General features: G+C 42.6%; 1 protein-coding gene across 1 annotated transcript in view; it reads left to right on the forward strand.

The window, feature by feature from the left end:
- The window catches only part of GAS8 (growth arrest specific 8), a 317,780-nt gene that overhangs the window by 184,242 nt on the left and 105,732 nt on the right, over positions 1 to 27,806 (forward strand). The window contains exons 6-7 of the mRNA XM_053699372.1: positions 17,481 to 17,686; positions 18,006 to 18,173. Coding sequence (XP_053555347.1) covers positions 17,481 to 17,686; positions 18,006 to 18,173 — 374 coding nt within the window. The remainder of the gene's footprint in view (positions 1 to 17,480; positions 17,687 to 18,005; positions 18,174 to 27,806) is intronic.

Below are 27,806 nucleotides of genomic sequence, written 5' to 3' on the forward strand. Positions count from 1 at the left end.
ATAACCAACACTGTTATATTAATATACTTTTCTTCATAAATGGAAAGAGTCCACAGCTGCATTCATTACTTTTGGGAATTCAGAAACTGCCCACCAGAAGTCGGCAAAGACACCCCAGCCAAAGGCTTAAATACCCCTCCCACTTTCCTCATCCCCCAGTCATTCTTTGCCTTTAGTCCCAGGAGGTTGGCAGAGAAGTGTCAGAAGTTTTCGATAGTGTCTTATGGAGGGTAGTACTCTCCGGCATAGGACTGGAGTTTTAAGTAATCCTGTCCATCTCTCAGTGAGAGCATGGGTAAAAGTTAAAGTCCATAGATGCAGGGAGAGTCTTTCTGCAAAACCATATTTACAGCTCCACAAGCAATCAGCATTGATGAGTTTTGCTGTAGGCTTTCTTCTCTCAAGTCCATGGCGGAGGCAGTGCTACTATCTGTCACACTTGAAGGGCCGTGTTCCTGTTCCACGGCGTAGATTCCGGTAAGATCGTTTCATTTTACTTTCGTCATGATTGAATTGTAATACAAATGTTTTTCTCAACAGGCTACCACCTTTCAGGACGAACTATAACTGAGGGTCTCAGTGAGGCTCCTTTTGTATCTTGGAATCAAGGGTTAATATCTCCTGAGGGGGGCTATTGAACAGGGGTTTTCTTTCATGTAATTAGCAAGAGTCCATGAGCTAGTGACGTATGGGATATACATTCCTACCAGGAGGGGCAAAGTTTCCCAAACCTCAAAATGCCTATAAATACACCCCTCACCACACCCACAAATCAGTTTTACAAACTTTGCCTCCCATGGAGGTGGTGAAGTAAGTTTGTGCTAGATTCTACGTTGATATGCCCTTCGCAGCAGGCTGGAGCCCGGTTTTCCTCTCAGTGTGCAGTGAATGTCAGAGGGATGTGAGGAGAGTATTGCCTATTTGAATTCAATGGTCTCCTTCTACGGGATCTTTTTCATAGGTTCTCTGTTATCGGTCGTAGAGATTCATCTCTTACCTCCATTTTCAGATCGACGATATACTCTTATATACCATTACCTCTACTGATTCTCGTTTCAGTACTGGTTTGGCTTTCTACTACATGTAGATGAGTGTCTTATTTTTTGTGACACTCTAAGCTATGATTGGGCACTTTTATGTTAAAGTTCTAAATATATGTGTTTAAACATTTATTTGCCTTGATTCAGGATGATCAATATTCCTTATTTCAGACAGACAGTTTCATTATTTGGGATAATGCATATGAATTATCAATTTTTTTCTTACCTTTAAATTGACTTTTTTCTCTGTGGGCTGTTAGGCTCGCGGGGGCTTAATACTATGTTACAGGCTCGTAAATCTGTGTCTCGGAAGATTTATTATCGAGTCTGGAAGACTTACATTTCTTGGTGTTCTTCTCATCAATTTTCCTGGCATTCTTTTAGAATTCCTAGAATTTTACAGTTTCTTCAGGATGGTCTGGATAAAGGTTTGTCTGCCAGTTCCTTGAAAGGACAAATTTCTGCTCTTTCTGTGCTGTTTCACAGAAAGATTGCTAATCTTCCTGATATTCATTGTTTTGTACAGGCTTTGGTTCGTATCAAACCTGTCATTAAGTCAATTTCTCCTCCTTGGAGTTTGAATTTGGTTCTGGGAGCTCTACAAGCTCCTCCTTTTGAACCTATGCATTCTCTAGATATTAAATTACTTTCTTGGAAAGTTTTGTTTCTTTTGGCCATCTCTTCTGCTAGAAGAGTTTCTGAGTTATCTGCTCTTTCTTGTGAATCTCCTTTTCTGATTTTTCATCAGGATAAGGCAGTGTTGCGGACTTCATTTAAATTTTTACGTAAGGTTGTGAATTCTAACAACATTAGTAGAGAGATTGTGGTTCCTTCATTGTGTCCTAATCCTAAGAATTCTAAGGAAAGATCATTACATTCTTTGGATGTAGTAAGAGCTTTGAAATATTATGTTGCAGCTACTAAGGATTTCCGAAAGACTTCTAGTCTGCCATATCTTTGGCGTCTTGGTTAAAGTCTTTGATTCATCATGCTTATGTTGAGTCGGGTAGAACTCCGCCTCAAAGGATTACAGCTCATTCAACTAGGTCAGTTTCTACTTCCTGGGCATTTAGGAATGAAGCTTCGGTTGATCAGATTTGCAAAGCAGCAACCTGGTCTTCTTTGCATACTTTTACTAAATTCTACCATTTTGATGTGTTTTCTTCTTCTGAAGCAGTTTTTGGTAGAAAAGTACTTCAGGCAGCTGTTTCAGTTTGATTCTTCTGCTTATAATTTCAGGTTTTTTCATTATAAGATTTAAACTTTGTTTTGGGTGTGGATTATTTTTCAGCGGAATTGGCTGTCTTTATTTTATCCCTCCCTCTCTAGTGACTCTTGTGTGGAAGTTCCACATCTTGGGTATTTATTATCCCATACGTCACTAGCTCATGGACTGTTGCTAATTACATGAAAGAAAACATAATTTATGTAAGAACTTACCTGATAAATTAATTTCTTTCATATTAGCAAGAGTCCATGAGACCCACCCTTTTTTTGTGGTGATTTTGATTTTTTTGTATAAAGCACAACTATTCCAATTCCTTATTTTTTTTGCTTTCGCACTTTTTTTCTTATCACCCCACTTCTTGGCTATTCGTTAAACTGATTTGTGGGTGTGGTGAGGGGTGTATTTATAGGCATTTTGAGGTTTGGGAAACTTTGCCCCTCCTGGTAGGAATGTATATCCCATACGTCACTAGCTCATGGACTCTTTCTAATATGAAATAAATGAATTTATCAGGTAAGTTCTTACATAAATTATGTTTTTTTAATCATGTTTGTTATGGGATTTGAGCTGCTTATCTGTATTGTTACTTAGGCTCATGCCTTGTGGAACATAACGGCCTTTGGAAGTGACAAGGCTTTTACGGTTGGGCGTGCTTTTTCTGGACTGTATGGTTCACCTGATGACTGGGCGTGGTTACATTTTGGCTCTCCATTTCTGCATTCCTGACCGTGGGGCGACGGAAAAAGTCTGATCCATTGGTGCCTGGTTCATAGGAGGTGGTGAGTGCCCCAGCCATTGTGGGTGTCAGGTTCCATTTACATTTTCTTATTTGGTCCGGTTTTTTTTATTCAATATCCCAGTTATGGAGGATTCTGATATTGTGGAGACAGACTAGTTCAGATTCTGCTTCTTGTGAAGAATACGAATTGGCCCGGATGATACATGCCTATCAGTTATGCTCCGAATGCCGTTTAAGAGTGCTCAATTCCTCTGGATCGGGGAATCAAGGGGCCGCTGAGCCATCCGTCTCTGTGGATTCTGTTCCCCAAGTGGCGAGTTCCCTACCAACATCTATTGCTACGCATGCAGGTGACCCAGATTTCTCTTGTAAGGTGTATCCAGTCCACGGATCATCCATTACTTGTGGGATATTCTCATTCCCAACAGGAAGTTGCAAGAGGACACCCACAGCAGAGCTGTAATATAGCTCCTCCCCTAACTGTCATACCCAGTCATTCTCTTGCAACTCTCAACAAGCAAGGACGTTGTAGGAGAGAGTGGTTAAATATAGCTAGTTTATTTTCTTCAATCAAAAGTTTGTTATTTTTAAATAGTACCGGAGTTGTGCTATTTTATCTCAGGCAGTAAATAGAAGAAGAATCTGCCTGAGGTTTCTATGATCTTAGCAGGTTGTAACTAAGATCCATTGCTATTCTCACATATGTCTGAGGGGATTACACAGATGAGGTAACTTCAGCGAGAGAATGGCGTGCAGTTTATTCTGCTATCAGGTATGTGCAGTTATAATTTTTTCTAGAGATGGAAAACACTAGAAAATGCTGCTGATACCGGATTAATGTAAGTTAAGCCTGAATACAGTGATTTAATAACAACTGGTATCATGCTTACTCCCAGGGGTAATACCCTTATGATATTGCAATATAAACGTTTGCTGGCATGTTTAATCGTTTTTATATATGCTTTGGTGATAAAACTTTATTGGGGCCTAGTTTTTTCCACATGGCTGGCTTAAATTTTGACTAGAAACAATTTCCACTGTTGTAGTATAAAAGTTACAGTTGGTGCAGTTAAAATTACAAACTGTGACATCCAGCTTCCCTCAAAGGCCCTCTGAATGCTATAGGACATCTCTAAAGGGCCCAAAGGCTTTCCAAAGTCGTTTATTGGGGAAGGTAGGGCCACAGCTTGCTGTGGCAGTTGGTTGTGACTGTTAAAAAACGTCTATTTCGTTTTTTTGATCCGTTTTTTGAACTAAGGGGTTAATCATCCATTTGCAAGTCGGTGCAATGCTCTGTTAGCCTATTATACACACTGTAAAAATTTCGTTTGATTTACTGCATTTTTTCACTGTTTTTCAAATTCTGACAAAATTTGTTTCTCTTAAAGGCACAGTACCGTTTTTTATATTTGCTTGTTAACTTGATTTAAAGTGTTTTCCAAGCTTGCTGGTCTCATTGCTAGTCTGTGTAAACATGTCTGACATAGAAGAAACTCCTTGTTTATTATGTTTAAAAGCCATGGTGGAACCCCCTCTTAGAATGTGTACCAAATGCACTGATTTCATTTTATGCAATAAAGATCATTTTCTGTCTTTAAAAAATGTATCACCAGAGGAATCTGACGAGGGGGAAGTTATGCCGACTAACTTTCCCCACGTGTCAGACCCTTTGACTCCCGCTTAAGGGACTCACGCTCAAATGGCGCCAAGTACATCTAGGGCGCCCATAGCGTTTACTTTACAAGACATGGCAGCAGTCATGGATAATACACTGTCAGCGGTATTAGCCAGACTACCTGAACTTAGAGGTAAGCGAGATAGCTCTGGGGTGAGCATACTGACGCTTTAAGAACCATGTCTGATACTGCCTCACAATATGCATAAGCTGAGGAAAGAGAGCTTCAGTCAGTGGGTGATGTTAATGACTCAGGAAAGATACCTGATTCTAATATTTCTACATTTAAATTTAAGCTTGAACACCTCCGCGTGTTGCTTAGGGAGGTTTTAGCTGCTCTGAATGACTGTGATACCATTGCAGTGCCAGAGAAATTGTGTAGACTGGATAAATACTTTGCAGTGCCGGTGTGTACTGATGTTTTTCCAAATACCTAAAAGATTTACAGAAATTATTAATAAGGAATGGGATAGACCAGGTGTGCCGTTCTCTTCCCCTCCTATTTTTAGAAAAATGTTTCCAATAGACGCCACCACATGGGACTTATGGCAGACAGTCCCTAAGGTGGAGGAAGCAGTTTCTACTCTAGTAAAGCGTACTACTATCCCTGTCAAGGACAGTTGTGCTTTTTTTTTTTAGATCCAATGGATAAAAAATTAGAGGTTACCTTAAGAAAATATTTATTCAACAAGGTTTTATCCTACAGCCCCTTGCATGCATTGCCCCTGTCACTGCTGCTGCGGCGTACTGGTTTGAGTCTCTGGAAGAGGCTTTACAGGTAGCGACTCCATTGGATGACATACTTGGCAAACTTAGAGCACTTAAGCTAGCCAATTCTTTTATTCTGATGCCATTGTTCATTTGACTAAACTAACGGCTAAGAATTCTGGTTTTGCCATACAGGCGCGCAGAGCTCTATGGCTTAGATCATGGTCAGCTGACGTGACTTCAAAATCTAAGCTACTTAACATTCCCTTCAAGGGGCAGACCCTATTTGGGCCTGGTTGAAGGAGATTATTGCTGATATCACTGGAGGAAAAGGTCATGCCCTTCCTCAGGACAGGTCCAAATCTAGGGCCAAACAGTCTAATTTTCGTGCCTTTCAAAACTTCAAGGCAGGTGCGGCATCAACTTCCTCTAATAATAAACAAGAGGGAACTTTTGCTCAATCCAAGACGGTCTGGAGACCAAACCTGACATGGAAAAAAGGTAAGCAGGTAAAAAAGCCTGCTGCTGCCTCTAAGACAGCATGAAGGAACGGCCCCCTATCTGGGAACGGATCTAGTAGGGGGCAGACTTTCACTCTTTGCCCAGGCGTGGGCAAGAGATGTTCAGGATCCCTGGGCGTTGGAAATTATATCCCAGGGATATCTTCTGGACTTCAAAGCTTCCCCCCCAAAAGGGAGATTTCACCTTTCACAATTATCTGCACACCAGATAAAGAGAGAGGCATTCTTACACTGTGTACGAGTCCTCCTAGTTATGGGAGTGATCCATCCAGTTCCAATGGAGGAACAGGGACAGGGTTTTTACTCAAATCTGTTTGTGGTTCCCAAAAAAGAGTCGTTCAAGATGGAAACTATTCGTACCATCCTACCTCTGATCCAGGAGGGTCAATATATGACTACAGTGGATGTAAAGGATGCTTATCTTCACATTCCGATACACAAAGATCATCATCGGTTTCTCAGGTTTGCCTTTTAAGACAGGCATTACCAGTTGTAGCTCTTCCCTTGGGATTAGCTACAGCCCCAAGAATCTTTACAAAGGTTCTAGGGTCACTTATGGCGGTCCTAAGGCCGCGGGGCATAGCAGTAGCCCCTTATTTAGACGACATCCTGATACAGGCGTCAAACTTCCAAATTGCCAAGTCTCATACGGACGTAGTACTGGCCTTTCTGTGGTCGCATGGGTGGAAAGTGAACGAGGAAAAGAGTTCTCTATCCCCACTCACAAGAGTTTCCTTTCTAGGGACTCTGATAGATTCTGTAGAAATGAAAATTCACCTGACGGAGTCCAGGTTATCAAAGCTTCTAAATTCCTGCCGGGTTCTTCATTCCATTTTGCGCCCTTCGGTGGTTCAGTGTATGGAAGTAATCGGCTTAATGGTAGCGGCAATGCACATAGTGCCGTTTGCACGCTTACATCTCAGACCGCTGCAACTATGCATGCTCAGTCAGTGGAGCGGGGATTACACAGATTTGTCCCCTCAAATAAATCTGGACCAAGAGACCAGGGATTCTCTTCTCTGGTGGCTATCTCGGGTCCATCTGTCCAAAGGTATGACCTTTCGCAGGCCAGATTGGACAATTGTTACGACAGATGCCAGCCTTCTAGGTTGGGGTGCAGTCTGGAACTCCCTGAAGGCTCAGGGATCGTGGACTCAGGAGGAGTCTCTCCTTCCATTAAATATTCTGGAACTAAGAGCGATATTCAAGGCTCTTCAGGCTTGGCCTCAGTTAGCAACTCTGAGGTACATCAGATTTCAGTCGGACAACATCACGACTGTAGCTTACATCAACCATCAAGGGGGAACGAGAAGTTCCCTAGAGATGTTAGAAGTTTCAAAAATAATTCGCTGGGCAGAGATTCACTCTTGCCACCTATCAGCTATCCATATCCCAGGTGTAGAGCACTGGGAGGCGGATTTTCTAAGTCGTCAGACTTTTCATCCGGGAGAGTGGGAACTCCATCCGGAGGCATTTGCACAACTGATTCATCGTTGGGGCAAACCAGAACTGGATCTCATGGCGTCTCGCCAGAACGCCAAGCTTCCGTGTTACGGATCCAGGTCCAGGGATCCCAAGGCGACACTGATAGATGCTCTAGCAGCGCCCTGGTCTTTCAACCTGGCTTATGTGTTTCCACCGTTTCTTCTGCTCCCTCGACTGATTGCCAAGATCAAGCAGGAGAGAGCATCAGTGATTCTGATAGCACCTGCGTGGCCACGCAGGACCTGGTATGCAGATCTAGTGGACATGTCATCCTTTCCACCATGGTCTCTGCCTCTGAAACAGGACCTTCTACTTCAGGGTCCTTTCAACCATCCAAATCTAATTTCTCTGAGGCTGACTGCCTGGAGATTGAACGCTTGATTTTATCAAAGCGTGGCTTCTCCGAGTCAATTATTGATACCTTAAGACAGGCACGAAAGCCTGTCACCAGGAAAATTTACCATAAGGTATGGCATAGATATCTTTATTGGTGTGAATCCAAGGGTTACTCATGGAGTAAGGTCAGGATTGCTAGGATATTATCTTTTCTCCAAGAAGGTTTGGAAAAAGGATTGTCAGCTAGTTAAGCGTCTGGCAGATGTTCCAGACATTCAGGCATTTTGTCAGGCTTTAGTTAAAATCAAGCCTGTGTTTAAACCTGTTGCTCCACCATGGAGCTTAAACTTGGTTCTTAAGGTTCTTCAAGGAGTTCCGTTTGAACCTCTTCATTCCATAGATATCAAGCTTTTATCTTGGAAAGTTCTTTTTTTTGGTAGCTATTTCCTCGGCTCGTAGAGTCTCTGAGCTATCTGCCTTACAATGGGATTCTCCTTATCTGATTTTTCATACGGATAAGGTAGTCCTGCGTACCAAACCTGGGTTCTTACCTAAGGTGGTATCTAACAAGAATATCAATCAAGAGATTGTTGTTCTATCCTTGTGTTACACAATTTGGACGTGGTCCGTGCTTTAACGTTTTACTTACAAGCTACTAAAGATTTTCGTCAAACATCTGCTTTGTTTGTTGTCTACTCTGGACAGGAGAGGTCAAAAGGCTTCGGCAACCTCTTTTTCTTTTTGACTAAGAAGCTTAATCCGCTTAGCCTATGAGACTGCTGGACAGCAACCTCCTGAAAGGATTACAGCTCATTCCACTAGAGCTGTGGCTTCCACTTGGGCCTTTAAAAATGAGGCTTCTTTTGATCAGATTTGCAAGGCGACGACTTGGTCTTCGCTTCATATTTTTTCAAAATTTTACAAATTTGATACTTTTGCTTCTTCGGAGGCTATATTTGGGAGAAAGGTTTTACGGGCAGTGGTTCCTTCCATTTAAGTTCCTGCCTTGTCCCTCCCTTCATCCGTGTACTTTAGCTTTGGTATTGGTATCCCACAAGTAATGGATGATCCGTGGACTGGATACACCTTACAAGAGAAAACACAATTTATGCTTACCTGATAAATTTATTTCTCTTGTGGTGTATCCAGTCCACGGCCCGCCCTGTCATTTTAAGGCAGGTAATTTTTAAATTTAAACTACAGTAACCATTGCACCCTATGGTTCCTCCTTTCTCGGCTTGTTTTCGGTCGAATGAGTGGCTATGACAGTTAGGGGAGGAGCTATATTACAGCTCTGCTGTGGGTGTCCTCTTGCAACTTCCTGTTGGGAATGAGAATATCCCACAAGTAATGGATGATCCGTGGACTGGATACACCACAAGAGAAATAAATTTATCAGGTAAGCATAAATTGTGTTTTTGCTTATCCTTCTCTGGAAGGTGGCTTGTTTCCCCCGGAGGTTAGGGCACAATGCGGGTGCTTCTGCAACTCCCAGAAGTGTTCTTATGATATTGTACATGTTTCGTTAACCGGAGCTCCTCAGGTGGGGGATGGCCTGGTCCTGTTCAGCTCTCCGACTGTCCCTGAGGCTTCAGGGGGTCAACCTTCGGGCCGGGGTCGTCTTTTGCTCTGGCGAAGGTATGCTGTGCCTTTCGTTATAGACTGGCGCGCCTTCGTGTCCTATTGAGGCACGTTTTGGCGTTGTTGGAGGATACCATCCTTAATGGACCTTGGAATTCTCAGTCTTCTTCAAATGGCTTGCAGAATTAGATATAAGAGGATAACATAATCTTCTTATAATTTTGTTTCTTGAGTATCCCTTTCTAGTTCTGAACTTGGAAGAACAGGATCCTTGTTGGGCTGATCCTGCGGGTGTGTCCGTTCTTCCTGGGCGATATCCTACGGGTTGCCTTAGCCTTTATTTTAATCCGTTTAGGATGATCTTTTATTTGGTTTGAGCTCAGGTTTATTATATGTTTCGGGATTTTTTTTTCTGGAATCGATACTCGCGATTTGATTGCACTGTTTACTTCTACAGAAATTTGTTCTGGTGTGTGGACATGTTTAGTCCTATGTTTGTCTGTTGTTTATCTCTCCATCTCTGGGGGTGACTATATGCGGCCTTGACAGTGATGACCCTTGATTTCAGGCTGGTCCTAATTGGTTTCAGATTTTTCTGTTTTGTGGCCTTTTTCAGACAAGTGGCACCTGTTCTGCCTGGTTGGTCCGGGTTAGGGCGCCGAATGCTTCACATTATTATTTGTTCTTTCTTGTTTTTATTTTACAAGTTTTAGCTAAGCATTCTGAGAGGACCTGAGGGTCAGTGAGGCATGGTGGATGGTTCAGTCCTTATTTGCCTTTCAGGCTGGTTGACTGGGACTCGGTGTAGTTCCACTGCGACACACTCAGTTGTTTCCTATATTTCGTTGGGAATTAGAGTGTTTCCTTCCCCACGTGGGTTGGAGGTTTGGAGGTCTTAGGGCCTCCTTGCTGCCGGTTCCTGTCGGTTTTGCCCTTCAGGGGCTCTTTGGAATTGTCCTTTTTGGTCTTGTTCCTTTTAAAGTTCTTTTCCTTTGAGTCGAGATTTCTGGACTTTGTCCGTTTTCCTTAGTGGTTTTGACTGCCTTATGGGGAGCGCCGCGTGGCTTTCCTACTTTCGGGGGTTTGTTGTTTCCCTATCAGGGACGTTAGGCTGTGTTGTCTCCTTCTCCGAGCTTCGCTTAGGGGTTTCTTTCTAATGACACGGTGAGTCCACGGATCATCTTCAATTACTGTTGGGAATATCACTCCTGGCCAGCAGGAGGAGGCAAATTGCACCACAGCAAAGTTGTTAAGTATCACTTCCCTTCCCACAACCCCCAGTCATTCTCTTTGCCTCTCGTACAAGGAAGAGGTGAAGTAATGAGGTGTCCTGATTAAGATTCTTTTATCAAGATTTTTTTATTTTGAAGTCTGGGCAAGATTGCTCTGGCCTTCCATCACAATCTGGGTCTAGCTGTACTCCACCTTAGTCTATTCAGCAGGGCTGTGGTGGCATTAAAGCAGTTAGGAACTTGTAAAGTGGGCTTTGCTGCGTTTTCCTAACATGTTGCTGCCCTAGTATAGAAAGCCTGAGTAAGCTTACTCTATCTTTCTTTTTACACAGGTCTCTGTGAGGAGCGGCATCCTCTCAAACTTTGCGAGTCGTCTGACTGCCGGATGACTAGAATGCAGGTAAGTGCCTTTTGTTCTTCTGGGGCTAGAAGGCTGGCACTGATGGGGTTAAGGACCCTTTGCTATTAGTGGGACAAATCCTGAGGGAAACTTATGGCAATATGCAGGCACTTTAGTCATGTGTCTTGGAGCCTGGGGGTTAATCTCCTTCTTAATAAGGAAAGGGTTAACCTTCTTGGGGCTTAAATTTAATTTCAAAACTGTCAACTGTTAATCTGGATTTGGTCAGCTCATGAGAAAAAAAGCGCATAGGGCGCCATTTCTAAGGATTTGCATATCTGAGTAAATTAATTGCTTTATGATGAGCAATTTTTCTGAGTTGGGTATTTTATTCCATTTCTTTAGGAAGCAGTGTAATGCCTTTATTTAGGTTCCCTGCACCATTATACTATACTTTAGGCTGTAGCCTGTGTGCGGAAGAATGAAGCACAATGTTTGCGCGCTTCATCTCCATGCCATCTTCATGGTCCCGCCTCCTTCTTTTTGGGAGGAGAAGCTCCATCTTGGACTGCAGTCCGGATGACTCTGCCTCGTCGTTTGTCATCGAGAGCGGAGCATCGTTTCTATAACGCTAGTGTTGTGAGAAGTCAAGCTGATTGCTTTTGCCTATAATTATGCAATCGGCACTTGTGTTAAAGGGCCATAATACCCAAATGTTTAAACACTTGAAAGTGATGCAGTATAGCTGTAAAAAGAGGACTAGAAAATATCACCTGAACATCTCTATGTAAAAAAGAAAGATATTTTACCTCAAAAGTTTCTCAGTAGCCACATCCCATTGTAAAGGACTTCTAAGCAGCATATCAGTATGTCTGTCCCGGGACAGCCGAAAGATTGAGCCTCGTGCACTCTCATGTTATTTCCCTATTCAGTGTAAGGAGGTTTACAATGAAATCTCATGAGAGTTAAGTCAAATCTCATGAGATCACAGTAAAAGAGTTCATGACAGCACTGCTGATGCTGATTGGCTGCTGTTTATTTCTTCATTTTTTTTTTTTTTACCTGCAGCTAGGCTGCAGCTGAGTATAACTTTTTACACAGAACTTACTCTGCTGAGCTGAGGAAATTGTGAGGTAAAATATCTTCCTTTTTTACATAGAGATGCTCAGGTGATATTTTCCTGTCAGCTTTTTACAGCTATACTGCATCAGTTTCAAGTGGTTTAGCATATGAGTATTATGATCTTATCTTCTCTCCAGGTAAGCCTGGAGAAGGGGTTATATGTTAGTACCCTCAAGGGTCAGATTTCGGTTCTGTCCAATCTGCGGCTCACACGTCTGCCGGATGGGTCGGATGTACAATCTTTATCAGGTCCTGGTTATAATCAGGCCTGTGTTTAATAGTTTGCTCCTCCTTGGAGCCTTAACTTGTTCTTAAAGTTTTCTCCAGACTCTGTTTGAGTCTATGCATTTCAGAGATATTAAGTTATCTGGGAAAGTTTTGTATTTCTGATTTTTCTTCTGTTCTGAGAGTCCGGACTCTCAGCTTGGCAGTGTGTTTCTCCTTATATTGTATTTTAGGTAGATATACCAAGTTTGGTTTTATTCCTAGGGTTTTTTTCGGACAGAAGTTTTCTCAGGAAATTGTTGTTCCTTCTCTCTGTCCTAATACTTGTTCTCATGAAGAACGTCTGTTGCACATCTTAGATGTTATGCGGGTCCTAAAATTTTGTCTACAATCTCAGGACTTTTGTCAATCTTCTGCATTGTTTGTTGTTTTTCTGGATAAACATAAACTCCGGAAAGCTACTACAACTTTTCTTTTCTCTGGTTGAAAAGTGTTAATCGTAGGGTTTATGAGCCTGCTGGACAGCAGTCTCGTGAGAGATTTTCAGCCCCCTCCACTAGGGGGGTGTCTTCTTTTTGGGCCTTCAAGAGAGAGGCCTTTGTAGAACTGTTTTTTCGAAATTTTATAAATTCAATACTTTTGTCTCGGCTAGGGCTTCCTTTGAGAGAAAGGTTTTTCAAGCAGTGGTGCCTTCTGTTTAGGTTACCTGTCTTGTCCCTCCCGTATCATCTGTGTCCTCTAGCTTGGGTATTGATTCCCAGCAGTAATTGATGATGATCCATGGACTCACCGTGTCATTAGAAAGAAAACAAAATTTATGTTTACCTGATAAATTTCTTTCTTTCTTGACACGGTGAGTCCACGGCCCTCCCTGTTTTTAGACAGGGTTTTTGTTATATAGACCTCTGAACCTTGTGTTATTTCCTTTCTCTCCTTTTCCTTTGGTCGAATGACGGGGTTGTGGGAAGGGAAGTAATACTTAACAGCTTTGCTGTGGTGCTCTTTGCCTCCTCCTGCTGGCCAGGAGTGATATTCCCAACAGTAATTGAAGATGATCTGTGGACTCGCCGTGTCAAGAAAGAAAGAACTTTATCAGGTAAGCATAAATTTAGTTTTTTCTTCCGGGGTTTGGGATGCTCTGCATTCTTTTTCCTTGGGTGTGGTCCTCTGGTTACGTACTCTGAGGAAGATATGGAGACTAACCTTTGTTCTACTTGCTCTTCGGGTGTCTTTGTCCTCGATATTCTCCCTTGGTTTTTAGAGTCTTGGCGCGCTTCTGTCGTGCACTAGCTCCTTTATGGAGTGTCGGACTCCTGCAAGGGGTGTTCTCTTCCGTTTGTGTTGGGATTTATGAGTGAGTTCCCGTTTTCCGGGTTAGACTGGTTATTCCCCTGTGAGGTCTTATTCTTTCAGACAGGGTATTTGTGTTCCCTGGGGGGGGGGGGGGGGTTGTTTTAAACAATTCTGGGGCCTGGGCCTATAGTTTTTGTTTGGGATCTTTCTGGATGTCCGGAGCCTTAGATCCTGTGGCTGGTTCGGAGCGATCCAGTTTTTCCAGGGGACATAGGCTAGCGCCTAAGGACTGACTTGTGACTTTGAGCCTGTTAGCAGCTTGGCTAGGTTTTCTGTGTGCTTTTGGATACGCTCCTTATGGCTTGCCTTGTCCTTTGAAAGATGTATGCTCCCCTTCAGGGGGAGTTCTTTCTGTTTTCATCAGGACGTCTGGATGATTTTCATTCGGCTTTTGGTTTTCATCAGACTAGGTCTCATGTCTTGTGAGCATGTGCGCTGTTCTTATATATGCTCTTCCCTTTTGGGGGTTAGTTTGTCCTCCTATGGAGGGGGTTTTTCTCTCTTTGGAGGGTCGTTGTCCTGTCCTGTGTGCAGGAGGTTGGAACAGGTGTTTTTATCCTGTAAAGTACAGCAGTTTGCTCTTCTGGGGTTGTTCTGTTCTATCTGTTGAGCTTGAAGTCTCCATGTTGGGCATAGAGTGTGCTAGGTCTTCATAGGGATCTACTGCTTTTTTTCTATGTACATCTCCTATGGGGTTTTCCTTGGGAGTACCTGTTTGAAGGAGCTTTTTGGGTTGCACCCGAGCTCTGTTGGGGTGGCCCATTCCGTCCTTCCCTGGGGGCTGGTGATTGGGGTATTTTCTGTTCCCCTGTTTTTCAGACCTGCCTGTTGCTTGGGCTGGTCCGGGGTTGGAGCAAGATCTGGGATCTATTGTTCATCCTCGGGTCATTTAAGGTTCGGTGAGCCTCCTTGAGGTTCTGCACTTTCTCTATGTTCAAGATTTGTGAGAAGGACTGGCGGCTTTTGGATAGCCTGTGATGTGCCCACTGCTTAGTGGATGTTTAGCAGTCTAACGGTTTAGTGTTTGATACCTATATTCAGCTGCTCTTTACTTTTGCTGTTACTGTTTGCTTTTGCTTTTTTTACTTTTGCTTTTACTGTTTGCAAGTATTCCATTTTCAGAGTCATCCTGGTATGACTGTGGCGTGTGGTTTTGACTCAGCTGTTCGCATCTCAGGGTTGCTGCACGTGTTTTGATTCTGAATATTTCTTGCGACTTGAGGACTCCGTCTTCGGTTGTCTTTAGGGTGCAGTTACTCTGTATTTTGAAGAAGTTTTCTTCTCTGTTTCAGATTTTCGGTCTTAACCTTGTGGTTTCTGTACAATCTCGGGTCTGGGCTTTGCCTTCCTTGTTTCTCAAGATCGGTTAGGGTCTCTGTGAGCTTGGCTCGGTTCTAGGGGTTCCTTATTTTTGTTTGGAACTTGTTGCTCCCTATTTGGGGTCCCTTCGGGAATCCTTGTTTTTTTCTTTCATGTCTTCTCCCTTTTGGGAGTTTACAGTAGTTGATCCCTTTCTCTGGTAAGGGGTGTGTTGTTGGGGACCGACTGCTGGGTGACAGTGTCTCCTGGAGGCGTGTTGGCTCAGTCAAGTCTTCTCTGTGGTCTCTAGCAAGGCTTATGGACTATCTGCGGGTGAGTGTCCTTGGGGCCTTTTCCTTTTTTCAAAGTTTCCTCAGCTTTGGACAAAGCAGGGTTTTTGTGGGTAGGGATTTTAGGCCTGGTGCCCTCAGAATGGGCCACCTTTTGTACCCTCCCATTTTAGCATGTCCTCTATAGCTTGGGTATTGTTTTCCCAAAAGTAATGAATGCAGCTGTGGACTCTTTCCATTTATGAAGAAAAACTTAAATTATGCGTACCTGATCATCTTCTTTTCTTCAGATAGAAAGAATCCACAGCTCCCTGCTCATGTTTTTCTGTGGGGCGTCTGTTATTTTTATTCTTCTGGCACCTTTTTTTCACCCTGATATTTCTTCTACTGCTCCTTGTTCCTCGGCAGAATGACTGGGGGATGAGGGAAGTGGGAGGGTTATTCCTGGTGGCCAGGTTCTGAATTCCCAAAAGTAATGAATGCAGCTGTGGACTCTTTCCATCTTAAGAAAAGAAAATTATCAGGTAAGCATAATTTGAGTTTTTTACCTCTTTGATTACCTTGTATCTAAGCCTCTACAGACTGCCCACTTAGCTTACCCAATGTTTTCATTGGGTACAATGTTATGTATATGAAAACACATGAGCTAACGCCCTCTAGCTGTGAAAAACTGTCAAATTCATTCAGCTAAGAGGCAACCTTCAAGGGCTTAGAAATTAGCATATGAGCCTACCTAGGTTTAGCTTTCAACTAAAAATACCAAAAGAACAAAGCAAATTTGATGATAAAAGTAAATTAGAAAGTTGTTTTAAATTACATACCCTATCTGAATAATGAAAGTTTAATTTGGACTTTACTATCCCTTTAATAAAGTATTTTATGTAAAATAGCTCAGGATTTTGTTGCAAAGTTGAGACTTTGAAAATGTTTCTTAGCACATGTAAACTCTTGTCATGAGGAATTCACTGTTTATTGTAAATGTATACTAAACAAAGCAATGATTGAACATACAGCAATACTTCTCTTCAGTTAGTAGCATACAATGGTAGGCAGGTAGGTCACAGCTAAACCAGCTATTACACACAGAAGGGGCATCATCATTGGATAATTCCCACTGAGACTGTCTGTACAAGATGTTCCATAAAGACTCTCAAAGACTCCACGCAAGATTTCTCCTATCAAACTTCTCTCACAACACAAAGTTAGAAACCTGTAACTGTTATACCCAGTTTCAGCAGGTAGTGACTTAGCTTCCTCCCCTCACGTTGTAATAAACAAAAATATGTTAGTCATCATTTGTGTTAGAACAATGGATTATTTCTTATAACTGTTTATTCTACTAAAATGTAATATAAACTTATCAAAACGTATGGTGCATTAGGTATCATTTTCAAGGATAAAAGCTCAGAGCAAAGAACAAAGAATAATTAAAAGGGACACAAGTCAAAATTAAACTTTCATGATTCAGATGTACACAATCTTTTTGTATTTACACTTTTTGAGTCACCAGCTCCTATTCACAGAATAAAGGTATATGCATTTGTGATTGGCTGATGGCTGTCACATGATACAGGAGGAGTGGAAATAGACATAACTTTGAAATTTGTCAGAAAAAAATCTACTACTCAGTTGAAGTTCAGTCTAAGGCCCCTATTTAACAAAGGTCTGTCGGACCTGATCCGACAGTGCGGATTAGGTCCGACAGACCTCGCTGAATGGGGAGAGCAATACGCTCTCTGTATTCAGCATTGCACCTGCAGCTCTTGTGAGCTGCTAGTGCAACGCCGCCCCCTGCAGATTCGCCGACAATCGGCCGCCAGCAGGGAGGTGTCAATCAACCCGATCGTACTCGATCGGGTTCAATTGCAGCAATGTCTGTCCAGACAGGTTATGGAGCAGCGGTCTTTAGAAAAACACGCTAGAAACACGGGCCCTCAAGCTCCATCCGGAGCTTGATAAATGGGCCCCTATGTACTATTGCATTGTATTTGTATCATGCATTTGTTGTTTATGCAAATCTACTGTATTTGCTGGTCCTTTAACTTAAAAATTAGCAGGCAATTATTAAAACAATTCCACTGTAGGAAACCAAGTTTTAATGATTTAACTGTTTAGTATTAATCATTTGTGTGTGGAATCATAAGTTTTGTATCCCTTAAAAGTACCCAGACCATCAATTATGCCTGCACTTCTGTGTTTAGAAGCACATTAAAATAGGCTCATCCCAAGACAATAACATACCAAGATCTTTTAGAATCATTAAAGTTATTGTTGCTAGTATCGTCTTTCTTTTCTACTGTAATTAGAAATTGAGGCCAAGTATGACAAGAAGATGAATGTGTTGCGAGATGAGCTGGAGCTGCGCAGGAAGACAGAAATCCATGAAGTCGAAGAGAGAAAAAATGGACAAATCAATGCATTAATGAAAAACCATGAAAAGGCATTCAGTGACATCAAGAACTATTACAATGATATTACACTCAATAATTTGGCCCTCATTAACTCTCTCAAGGTAAGCAGTAATAAGAATCAACACACTGCAAATATGTGGCATTGGTCACACTCTTCCGTTGTAAGCTGCACCTATCCTAAGTAGCTAATGGACAAGTTGGTGGTAGGATGGCTACTACAAAATATTGTCACTTTAGATGAGCACTATAGATTACATGACATTTCATATGACACTGTTTTCTAAAATAATGCAGATTAATCAGTTTTTATTAGTGACATTACTTCACATTATTTTCTTCTCTGGAGAGATGTGAATTGTTCGTTTCACCACAGCTGTGGTAGTCAGCTCTTATAACATCTCTTTAAACACCTCTCCATAGGAACAAGTAGAGGAAATGAAGAAGAAGGAAGACCGTCTGGAAAAGGAGATGGCTGATTTGCAGCAACAAAACCGTCGTCTTGTTGAACCTCTGCAGAAGGCTCGGGAAGATGTATCGGAGCTCACCAGACAGTTAGCCAACTATGAAAAGGACAAGACCGCATTAGCAGTAAGTCGTAAGGAGGGTGGTAAGCACTGCATGAGAGATTTCTGCTATAGTATTATTTATACCATGACAATAATCCAGCTTAGAATTAGTAAAATATCTCTGCAGTAGTTAAAGAAATGAGAACGATAAGTTATAACTTGTCCCAAATACCATTCCACATTTACTTTGTATATACATCTGTTGTAACTTGCTGTGTTTGCTGTTTTAACTCATCTTTCAACCACAACTTAATTACTTATTTATCCCTTACTGCAACATATGGCCTTATGAAACTTTTTTTTTTTTTTTTTTTAAATAATTTTTTTTATTGAGGTTATAAGAAAGTTTCACAACATATTCATCCGGTAACAATAATGGCGTAATTCTGGAAAATACATCCTTATAACAAACATAATTTTAAACCAAAGAAATAGCGAGTCTTGAAATAAATTGTATATGCCTTCGGAGGGAAACGTGTATAATAGTCATGTAAGTTACATCCGTGTCCCACAGACACAACCCCCTTATGAAAAGGTAGACATTAACAACTGATAATAGGCATACGAGATTGCTAGAGTTAACATTATAAACATGGATGTTGATAACGGGATATATGTTTGTACATAAGATAATGGAACCTCAGTTTTATTTCTTCTGTTAAGTGTGATCAGTCCACGGGTCATCATTACTTCTGGGATATTACTCCTCCCCAACAGGAAGTGCAAGAGGATTCACCCAGCAGAGCTGCATATAGCTCCTCCCCTCTACGTCACTCCCAGTCATTCTCTTGCACCCAACGACTAGATAGGATGTGTGAGAGGACTATGGTGATTATACTTAGTTTTATATCTTCAATCAAAAGTTTGTTATTTTAAAATAGCACCGGAGTGTGTTATTATCTCTCTGGCAGAGTTTGAAGAAGAATCTACCAGAGTTTTTGTTATGATTTTAGCCGGAGTAGTTAAGATCATATTGCTGTTTCTCGGCCATCTGAGGAGAGGTAAACTTCAGATCAGGGGACAGCGGGCAGATGAATCTGCATAGAGGTATGTAGCAGTTTTTATTTTCTGACAATGGAATTGATGAGAAAATCCTGCCATACCGATATAATGTCATGTATGTATACTTTACACTTCAGTATTCTGGGGAATGGTACTTCACTAGAATTACACTGTAAGAAATACATAAAGCTGTTTAAAGTGAATGTAAATTTTGATGTTTAAGTGCCCGGTTTTTAAAACTTTGATTAAAATCAGGGGCACTTTAATTCATCAAAATTTACATTTCACTCCTGTTGTGACAAAAAAACTTACCTTTTAAACTTCACAGCAGCTGCTGCTTCCTCCGGTCTCACAAGCCATTTCTGATGTCAGAAATGATTGATAGGTCATCCTCCAATCACAGATTCCCCCCCGGGGGATTCAGTGTCTGATTCACTGCTGTGATTGGAGGAAGCCAGATACCTCATTTTAGACCCAGGAAGAGGCTTTGAAAAAGGTGGAGGAAGCTGGAGCTGCTGTGAAGATTAAAAAGTAAGTTTATTTTCACAACAGGAGTGAAATGAAAATATTGATGAATTAAAGTGCCCCTGTTTCTCCAACATAGGTGTGTCCGGTCCACGGCGTCATCCTTACTTGTGGGATATTCTCTTCCCCAACAGGAAATGGCAAAGAGCCCAGCAAAGCTGGTCACATGATCCCTCCTAGGCTCCGCCTACCCCAGTCATTCTCTTTGCCGTTGTACAGGCAACATCTCCACGGAGATGGCTTAGAGTTTTTTAGTGTTTAACTGTAGTTTTTCATTATTCAATCAAGAGTTTGTTATTTTCAAATAGTGCTGGTACGTACTATTTACTCAGAAACAGAAAAGAGATGAAGAATTCTGTTTGTATGAGGAAAATGATTTTAGCAACCGTAACTAAAATCCATGGCTGTTCCACACAGGACTGTTGAGAGCATTAACTTCAGTTGGGGGAACAGTTTGCAGTCCTTTGCTGCTTGAGGTATGACACATTCTAACAAGACGATGTAATGCTGGAAGCTGTCATTTTCCCTATGGGATCCGGTAAGCCATGTTTATTTCAATTGTAAATAAGGGCTTCACAAGGGCTTATTTAGACTGTAGACATTTTTTGGGCTAAATCGATTGATATTAACACTTATTTAGCCTTGAGGAATCATTTATTCTGGGTATTTTGATATAATTATATCGGCAGGCACTGTTTTAGACACCTTATTCTTTAGGGGCTTTCCCAAAGCATAGGCAGAGTCTCATTTTCGCGCCGGTGTTGCGCACTTGTTTTTGAGAGGCATGGCATGCAGTCGCATGTGAGAGGAGCTCTGATACTGATAAAAGACTTCTGAAGGCATCATTTGGTATCGTATTCCCCTTGGGTTTGGTTGGGTCTCAGCAAAGCAGATACCAGGGACTGTAAAGGGGTTAAAGCTTAAAACGGCTCCGGTTCCGTTATTTTAAGGGTTAAAGCTTCCAAAATTGGTGTGCAATATTTTCAAGGCTTTAAGACACTGTGGTGAAAGTTTGGTGAATTTTGAACAATTCCTTCATGTTTTTTCGCAATTGCAGTAATACAGTGTGTTCAGTTTAAAATTTAAAGTGACAGTAACGGTTTTATTTCAAAACGTTTTTTGTACTTTCTTATCAAGTTTATGCCTGTTTAACATGTCTGAACTACCAGATAGACTGTGTTCTGAATGTGGGGAAGCCAGAATTCCTATTCATTTAAATAAATGTGATTTATGTGATAATGACAATGATGCCCAAGATGATTCCTCAAGTGAGGGGAGTAAGCATGGTACTGCATCATTCCCTCCTTCGTCTACACGAGTCTTGCCCACTCAGGAGGCCCCTAGTACATCTAGCGCGCCAATACTCCTTACTATGCAACAATTAACGGCTGTAATGGATAATTCTGTCAAAAACATTTTAGCCAAAATGAACCCTTGTCAGCGTAAGCGTGGATGCTCTGTTTTAGTTACTGAAGAGCATGACGACGCTGATATTAATATCTCTGAAGGGCCCCTAACCCAATCTGAGGGAGCCAGGGAGGTTTTGTCTGAGGGAGAAATTACTGATTTAGGGAACATTTCTCAGCAGGCTGAATCTGATGTGATTACTTTTAAATTTAAATTGGAACATCTCCGCATTTTGCTTAAGGAGGTATTATCCACTCTGGATGATTGTGAAAATTTGGTCATCCCAGAGAAACTATGTAAAATGGACAAGTTCCTAGAGGTGCCGGGGCTCCCAGAAGCTTTTCCTATACCCAAGCGGGTGGCGGACATTGTTAATAAAGAATGGGAAAGGCCCGGTATTCCTTTCGTCCCTCCCCCCATATTTAAAAAATTGTTTCCTATGGTCGACCCCAGAAAGGACTTATGGCAGTCAGTCCCCAAGGTCGAGGGAGCGGTTTCTACTTTAAACAAACGCACCACTATTCCCATAGAGGATAGTTGTGCTTTCAAAGATCCTATGGATAAAAAATTAGAAGGTTTGCTTAAAAAGATGTTTGTTCAGTAGGGTTACCTTCTACAACCCATTTCATGCATTGTCCCTGTCACTACAGCCGCATATTTCTGGTTTGATGAACTGATTAAGGTGCTCGATAGTGACTCTCCTCCTTATGAGGAGATTATGGACAGAGTCAATGCTCTCAAATTGGCTAATTCTTTCACTCTAGACGCCTCTTTGCAATTGGCTAAGTTAGCGGCTAAGAATTCTGGGTTTGCTATTGTGGCGCGCAGAGCGCTTTGGTTGAAATCTTGGTCGGCTGATGCGTCTTCCAAGAACAAGCTACTAAACATTCCTTTCAAGGGGAAAACGCTGTTTGGTCCTGACTTGAAAGAGGTTATCTCTGATATCACTGGGGGTAAGGGCCATGCCCTTCCTCAGGATCGGCCTTTCAAGGCAAAAAATAGACCTAATTTTCGTCCCTTTCGTAAAAACGGACCAGCCCAAGGTGCTACGTCCTCTAAGCAAGAGGGTAATACTTCTCAGGCCAAGCCAGCTTGGAGACCAATGCAAGGCTGGAACAAGGGAAAGCAGGCAAAGAAACCTGCCACTGCTACCAAGACAGCATGAAATATCGGCCCCCGATCCGGGACCGGATCTGGTGGGGGGCAGACTCTCTCTCTTCGCTCAGGCTTGGGCAAGAGATGTTCTGGATCCTTGGGCGCTAGAAATAGTCTCCCAGGGTTATCTTCTGGAATTCAAGGGACTTCCCCCAAGGGGAAGGTTCCACAGGTCTCAGTTGTCTTCAGACCACATAAAAAGACAGGCGTTCTTACATTGTGTAGAAGACCTGTTAAAAATGGGAGTGATTCATCCTGTTCCATTGAGAGAACAAGGGATGGGGTTCTACTCCAATCTGTTCATAGTTCCCAAAAAAGAGGGAACGTTCAGACCAATCCTAGATCTCAAGATCTTAAACAAATTTCTCAAGGTCCCATCTTTCAAGATGGAAACCATTCGAACTATCCTTCCTTCCATCCAGGAAGGTCAATTCATGACCACGGTGGATTTAAAGGATGCGTATCTACATATTCCTATCCACAAGGAACATCATCGGTTCCTAAGGTTTGCATTCCTGGACAAACATTACCAGTTCGTGGCGCTTCCTTTCGGATTAGCCACTGCTCCAAGGATTTTCACAAAGGTACTAGGGTCCCTTCTAGCTGTGCTAAGACCAAGGGGCATTGCAGTTGTACCTTACCTGGACGACATTCTGATTCAAGCGTCGTCCCTCCCTCGAGCAAAGGCTCACACGGACATCGTCCTGGCCTTTCTCAGATCGCACGGCTGGAAAAGTGAACGTGGAAAAGAGTTCTCTATCCCCGTCAACAAGGGTTCCCTTCTTGGGAACAATTATAGACTCCTCAGAAATGAGGATTTTTCTAACAGAGGCCAGAAAGACAAAGCTTCTGGACTCTTGTCGAATACTTCATTCCGTTCCTCTTCCTTCCGTAGCTCAGTGCATGGAAGTGATCGGGTTGATGGTAGCGACAATGGACATAGTTCCTTTTGCGCGCATTCATCTAAGACCATTACAACTGTGCATGCTCAGTCAGTGGAATGGGGACTATACAGACTTGTCTCCAAAGATACAAGTAAATCAGAGGACCAGAGACTCACTCCGTTGGTGGCTGTCCCTGGACAACCTGTCACGAGGGATGACATTCCACAGACCAGAGTGGGTCATTGTCACGACCGACGCCAGTCTGATGGGCTGGGGCGCGGTCTGGGGATCCCTGAAAGCTCAGGGTCTTTGGTCTCGGGAAGAATCTCTTCTACCGATAAATATTCTGGAACTGAGAGCGATATTCAATGCTCTCAAGGCTTGGCCTCAGCTAGCGAGGACCAAGTTCATACGGTTTCAATCAGACAACATGACGACTGTTGCGTACATCAACCATCAGGGGGGAACAAGGAGTTCCCTAGCGATGGAAGAAGTGACCAAGATTATTCTATGGGCGGAGTCTCACTCCTGCCACCTGTCTGCTATCCACATCCCGGGAGTGGAAAATTGGGAAGCGGATTTTCTGAGTCGTCAGACATTGCATCCGGGGGAGTGGGAACTCCATCCGGAAATCTTTGCCCAAGTCACTCAACTTTGGGGCATTCCAGACATGGATCTGATGGCCTCTCGTCAGAACTTCAAAGTTCCTTGCTACGGGTCCAGATCCAGGGATCCCAAGGCGGCTCTAGTGGATGCACTAGTAGCACCTTGGACCTTCAAACTAGCTTATGTGTTCCCGCCGTTTCCTCTCATCCCCAGGCTGGTAGCCAGGATCAATCAGGAGAGGGCGTCGGTGATCTTGATAGCTCCTGCGTGGCCACGCAGGACTTGGTATGCAGATCTGGTGAATATGTCATCGGCTCCACCTTGGAAGCTACCTTTGAGACGAGACCTTCTTGTTCAGGGTCCGTTCGAACATCCGAATCTGGTTTCACTCCAGCTGACTGCTTGGAGATTGAACGCTTGATTTTATCGAAGCGAGGTTTCTCAGATTCTGTTATCGATACTCTTGTTCAGGCCAGAAAGCCTGTAACTAGAAAGATTTACCACAAAATTTGGAAAAAATATATCTGTTGGTGTGAATCTAAAGGATTCCCTTGGGACAAGGTTAAGATTCCTAGGATTCTATCCTTCCTTCAAGAAGGATTGGAAAAAGGATTATCGGCAAGTTCCCTGAAGGGACAGATTTCTGCCTTGTCGGTGTTACTTCACAAAAAACTGGCAGCTGTGCCAGATGTTCAAGCCTTTGTTCAGGCTCTGGTTAGAATCAAGCCTGTTTACAAACCTTTGACTCCTCCTTGGAGTCTCAATCTAGTTCTTTCAGTTCTTCAGGGGGTTCCGTTTGAACCCTTACATTCCGTTGATATTAAGTTATTATCTTGGAAAGTTTTGTTTTTAGTTGCAATTTCTTCTGCTAGAAGAGTTTCAGAATTATCTGCTCTGCAGTGTTCTCCTCCTTATCTGGTGTTCCATGCAGATAAGGTGGTTTTACGTACTAAACCTGGTTTTCTTCCAAAAGTTGTTTCTAACAAAAACATTAACCAGGAGATTATCGTACCTTCTCTGTGTCCGAAACCAGTTTCAAAGAAGGAACGCTTGTTGCACAATTTGGATGTTGTTCGCGCTCTAAAATTCTATTTAGATGCTACAAAGGATTTTAGACAAACATCTTCCCTGTTTGTTGTTTATTCAGGTAAAAGGAGAGGTCAAAAAGCAACTTCTACCTCTCTCTCTTTTTGGATTAAAAGCATCATCAGATTGGCTTACGAGACTGCCGGACGGCAGCCTCCCGAAAGAATCACGGCTCATTCCACTAGGGCTGTGGCTTCCACATGGGCCTTCAAGAACGAGGCTTCTGTGGATCAGATATGTAGGGCAGCGACTTGGTCTTCACTGCACACTTTTACCAAATTTTACAAGTTTGATACTTTTGCTTCTTCTGAGGCTATTTTTGGGAGAAAGGTTTTGCAAGCCGTGGTGCCTTCCATTTAGGTGACCTGATTTGCTCCCTCCCTTCATCCGTGTCCTAAAGCTTTGGTATTGGTTCCCACAAGTAAGGATGACGCCGTGGACCGGACACACCTATGTTGGAGAAAACAGAATTTATGTTTACCTGATAAATTTCTTTCTCCAACGGTGTGTCCGGTCCACGGCCCGCCCTGGTTTTTTAATCAGGTCTGATAATTTATTTTCTTTAACTACAGTCACCACGGTACCATATGGTTTCTCCTATGCTATTATTCCTCCTTAACGTCGGTCGAATGACTGGGGTAGGCGGAGCCTAGGAGGGATCATGTGACCAGCTTTGCTGGGCTCTTTGCCATTTCCTGTTGGGGAAGAGAATATCCCACAAGTAAGGATGACGCCGTGGACCGGACACACCGTTGGAGAAAGAAATTTATCAGGTAAACATAAATTCTGTTTTTTAATCAAAGTTTTAAAAACCGGGCACTTTAGCATCAAAATTTACATTCACTTTAATAACTAGAGATTATGTTTAACGTTTTTGCTGGAATGTAAAATCGTTTTCATTTACTGAGGTACTGAGTGAATAAATGTTTGGGCACTATTTTTCCACTTGGCAGTTGCTTAATCTGTTTTCTGACAGTTTCTGTTCTCCCTCACTGCTGTGTGTGAGGGGGAGGGGCCGTTTTTTGGCGCTTTTACTACACATCAAATATTTCAGTCAGCAACTCATTGTATTCCCTGCATGATCCGGTTCATCTCTACAGAGCTCAGGGGTCTTCAAAACTTATTTTGAGGGAGGTAATTTCTCTCAGCAGAGCTGTGAGAATTATAGTTTGACTGAGATAAAAAACGTTTATTCTGTAATTTGTTTCCTGCTTTCAGAATTTGTTATCTTTGCTAATGGGATTAAACCTTTGCTAAAGTTGTGTTATTTACAAGGATTGAGTCTATAACTGTTTCAATTTATTAATTTTCAACTGTCATAGATCTTCTGTGCTTCTTAAAGGCACAGTACGTTTTAATATTATTCTAATTGAATTGTATTTCCAAGTTACAAGTTTATTTGCTAGTGTGTTAAACATGTCTGATTCAGAGGATGATACCTGTGTCATTTGTTGCAATGCCAAAGTGGAGCCCAATAGAAATTTATGTACTAACTGTATTGATGCTACTTTAAATAAAAGTCAATCTGTACAAATTGAACAAATTTCACCAAACAACGAGGGGAGAGTTATGCCGACTAACTCGCCTCACGTGTCAGTACCTACATCTCCCGCTCAGAGGGAGGTGCGTGATATTGTAGCGCCGAGTACATCTGGGCGGCCATTACAAATCACATTACAGGATATGGCTACTGTTATGACTGAGGTTTTGGCTAAATTACCAGAGCTAAGAGGTAAGCGTGATCACTCTGGGGTGAGAACAGAGTGCGCTGATAATATTAGGGCCATGTCAGACACTGCGTCACAGGTGGCAGAACATGAGGACGGAGAGCTTCATTCTGTGGGTGACGGTTCTGATCCAAACAGACTGGATTCAGATATTTCAAATTTTAAATTTAAACTGGAAAACCTCCGTGTATTACTAGGGGAGGTGTTAGCGGCTCTGAATGATTGTAACACAGTTGCAATACCAGAGAAAATGTGTAGGTTGGATAAATATTTTGCGGTACCGACGAGTACTGAGGTTTTTCCTATACCTAAGAGACTTACTGAAATTGTTACTAAGGAGTGGGATAGACCCGGTGTGCCGTTCTCACCCCCTCCGATATTTAGAAAAATGTTTCCAATAGACGCCACCACAAGGGACTTATGGCAAACGGTCCCTAAGGTGGAGGGAGCAGTTTCTACCTTAGCTAAGCGTACCACTATCCCGGTGGAGGATAGCTGTGCTTTTTCAGATCCAATGGATAAAAAATTAGAGGGTTACCTTAAGAAAATGTTTGTTCAACAAGGTTTTATATTGCAACCCCTTGCATGCATTGCGCCGATCACGGCTGCAGCGGCATTCTGGATTGAGTCTCTGGAAGAGAACATTGGTTCAGCTACTCTGGACGACATTACGGACAGGCTTAGAGTCCTTAAACTAGCTAATTCATTCATTTCGGAGGCCGTAGTACATCTTACTAAACTTACGGCGAAGAATTCAGGATTCGCCATTCAGGCACGCAGGGCGCTGTGGCTAAAATCCTGGTCAGCTGATGTTACTTCTAAGTCTAAATTGCTTAATTTACCTTTCAAAGGGCAGACCTTATTCGGGCCCGGGTTGAAAGAGATTATCGCTGACATTACAGGAGGTAAAGGCCATGCCCTGCCTCAGGACAAAGCCAAAGCCAAGACTAGACAGTCTAATTTTTGTTCCTTTCGTAATTTCAAAGCAGGAGCAGCATCAACTTCCTCTGCACCAAAACAGGAAGGAGCTGTTGCTCGCTACAGACAAGGCTGGAAACCTAACCAGTCCTGGAACAAGGGCAAGCAGACTAGGAAACCTGCTGCTGCCCCTAAAACAGCATGAATTGAGGGCCCCCGATCCGGGATCGGATCTAGTGGGGGGCAGACTTTCTCTCTTCGCCCAGGCTTGGGCAAGAGATGTTCAGGATCCCTGGGCGCTAGAGATAATATCTCAGGGATACCTTCTGGACTTCAAATACTCTC

The sequence above is a fragment of the Bombina bombina genome, chromosome 1 (genome assembly GCF_027579735.1).
Source record: "Bombina bombina isolate aBomBom1 chromosome 1, aBomBom1.pri, whole genome shotgun sequence".
In the NCBI taxonomy this organism is placed as follows: Eukaryota; Metazoa; Chordata; class Amphibia; order Anura; family Bombinatoridae; genus Bombina; species Bombina bombina.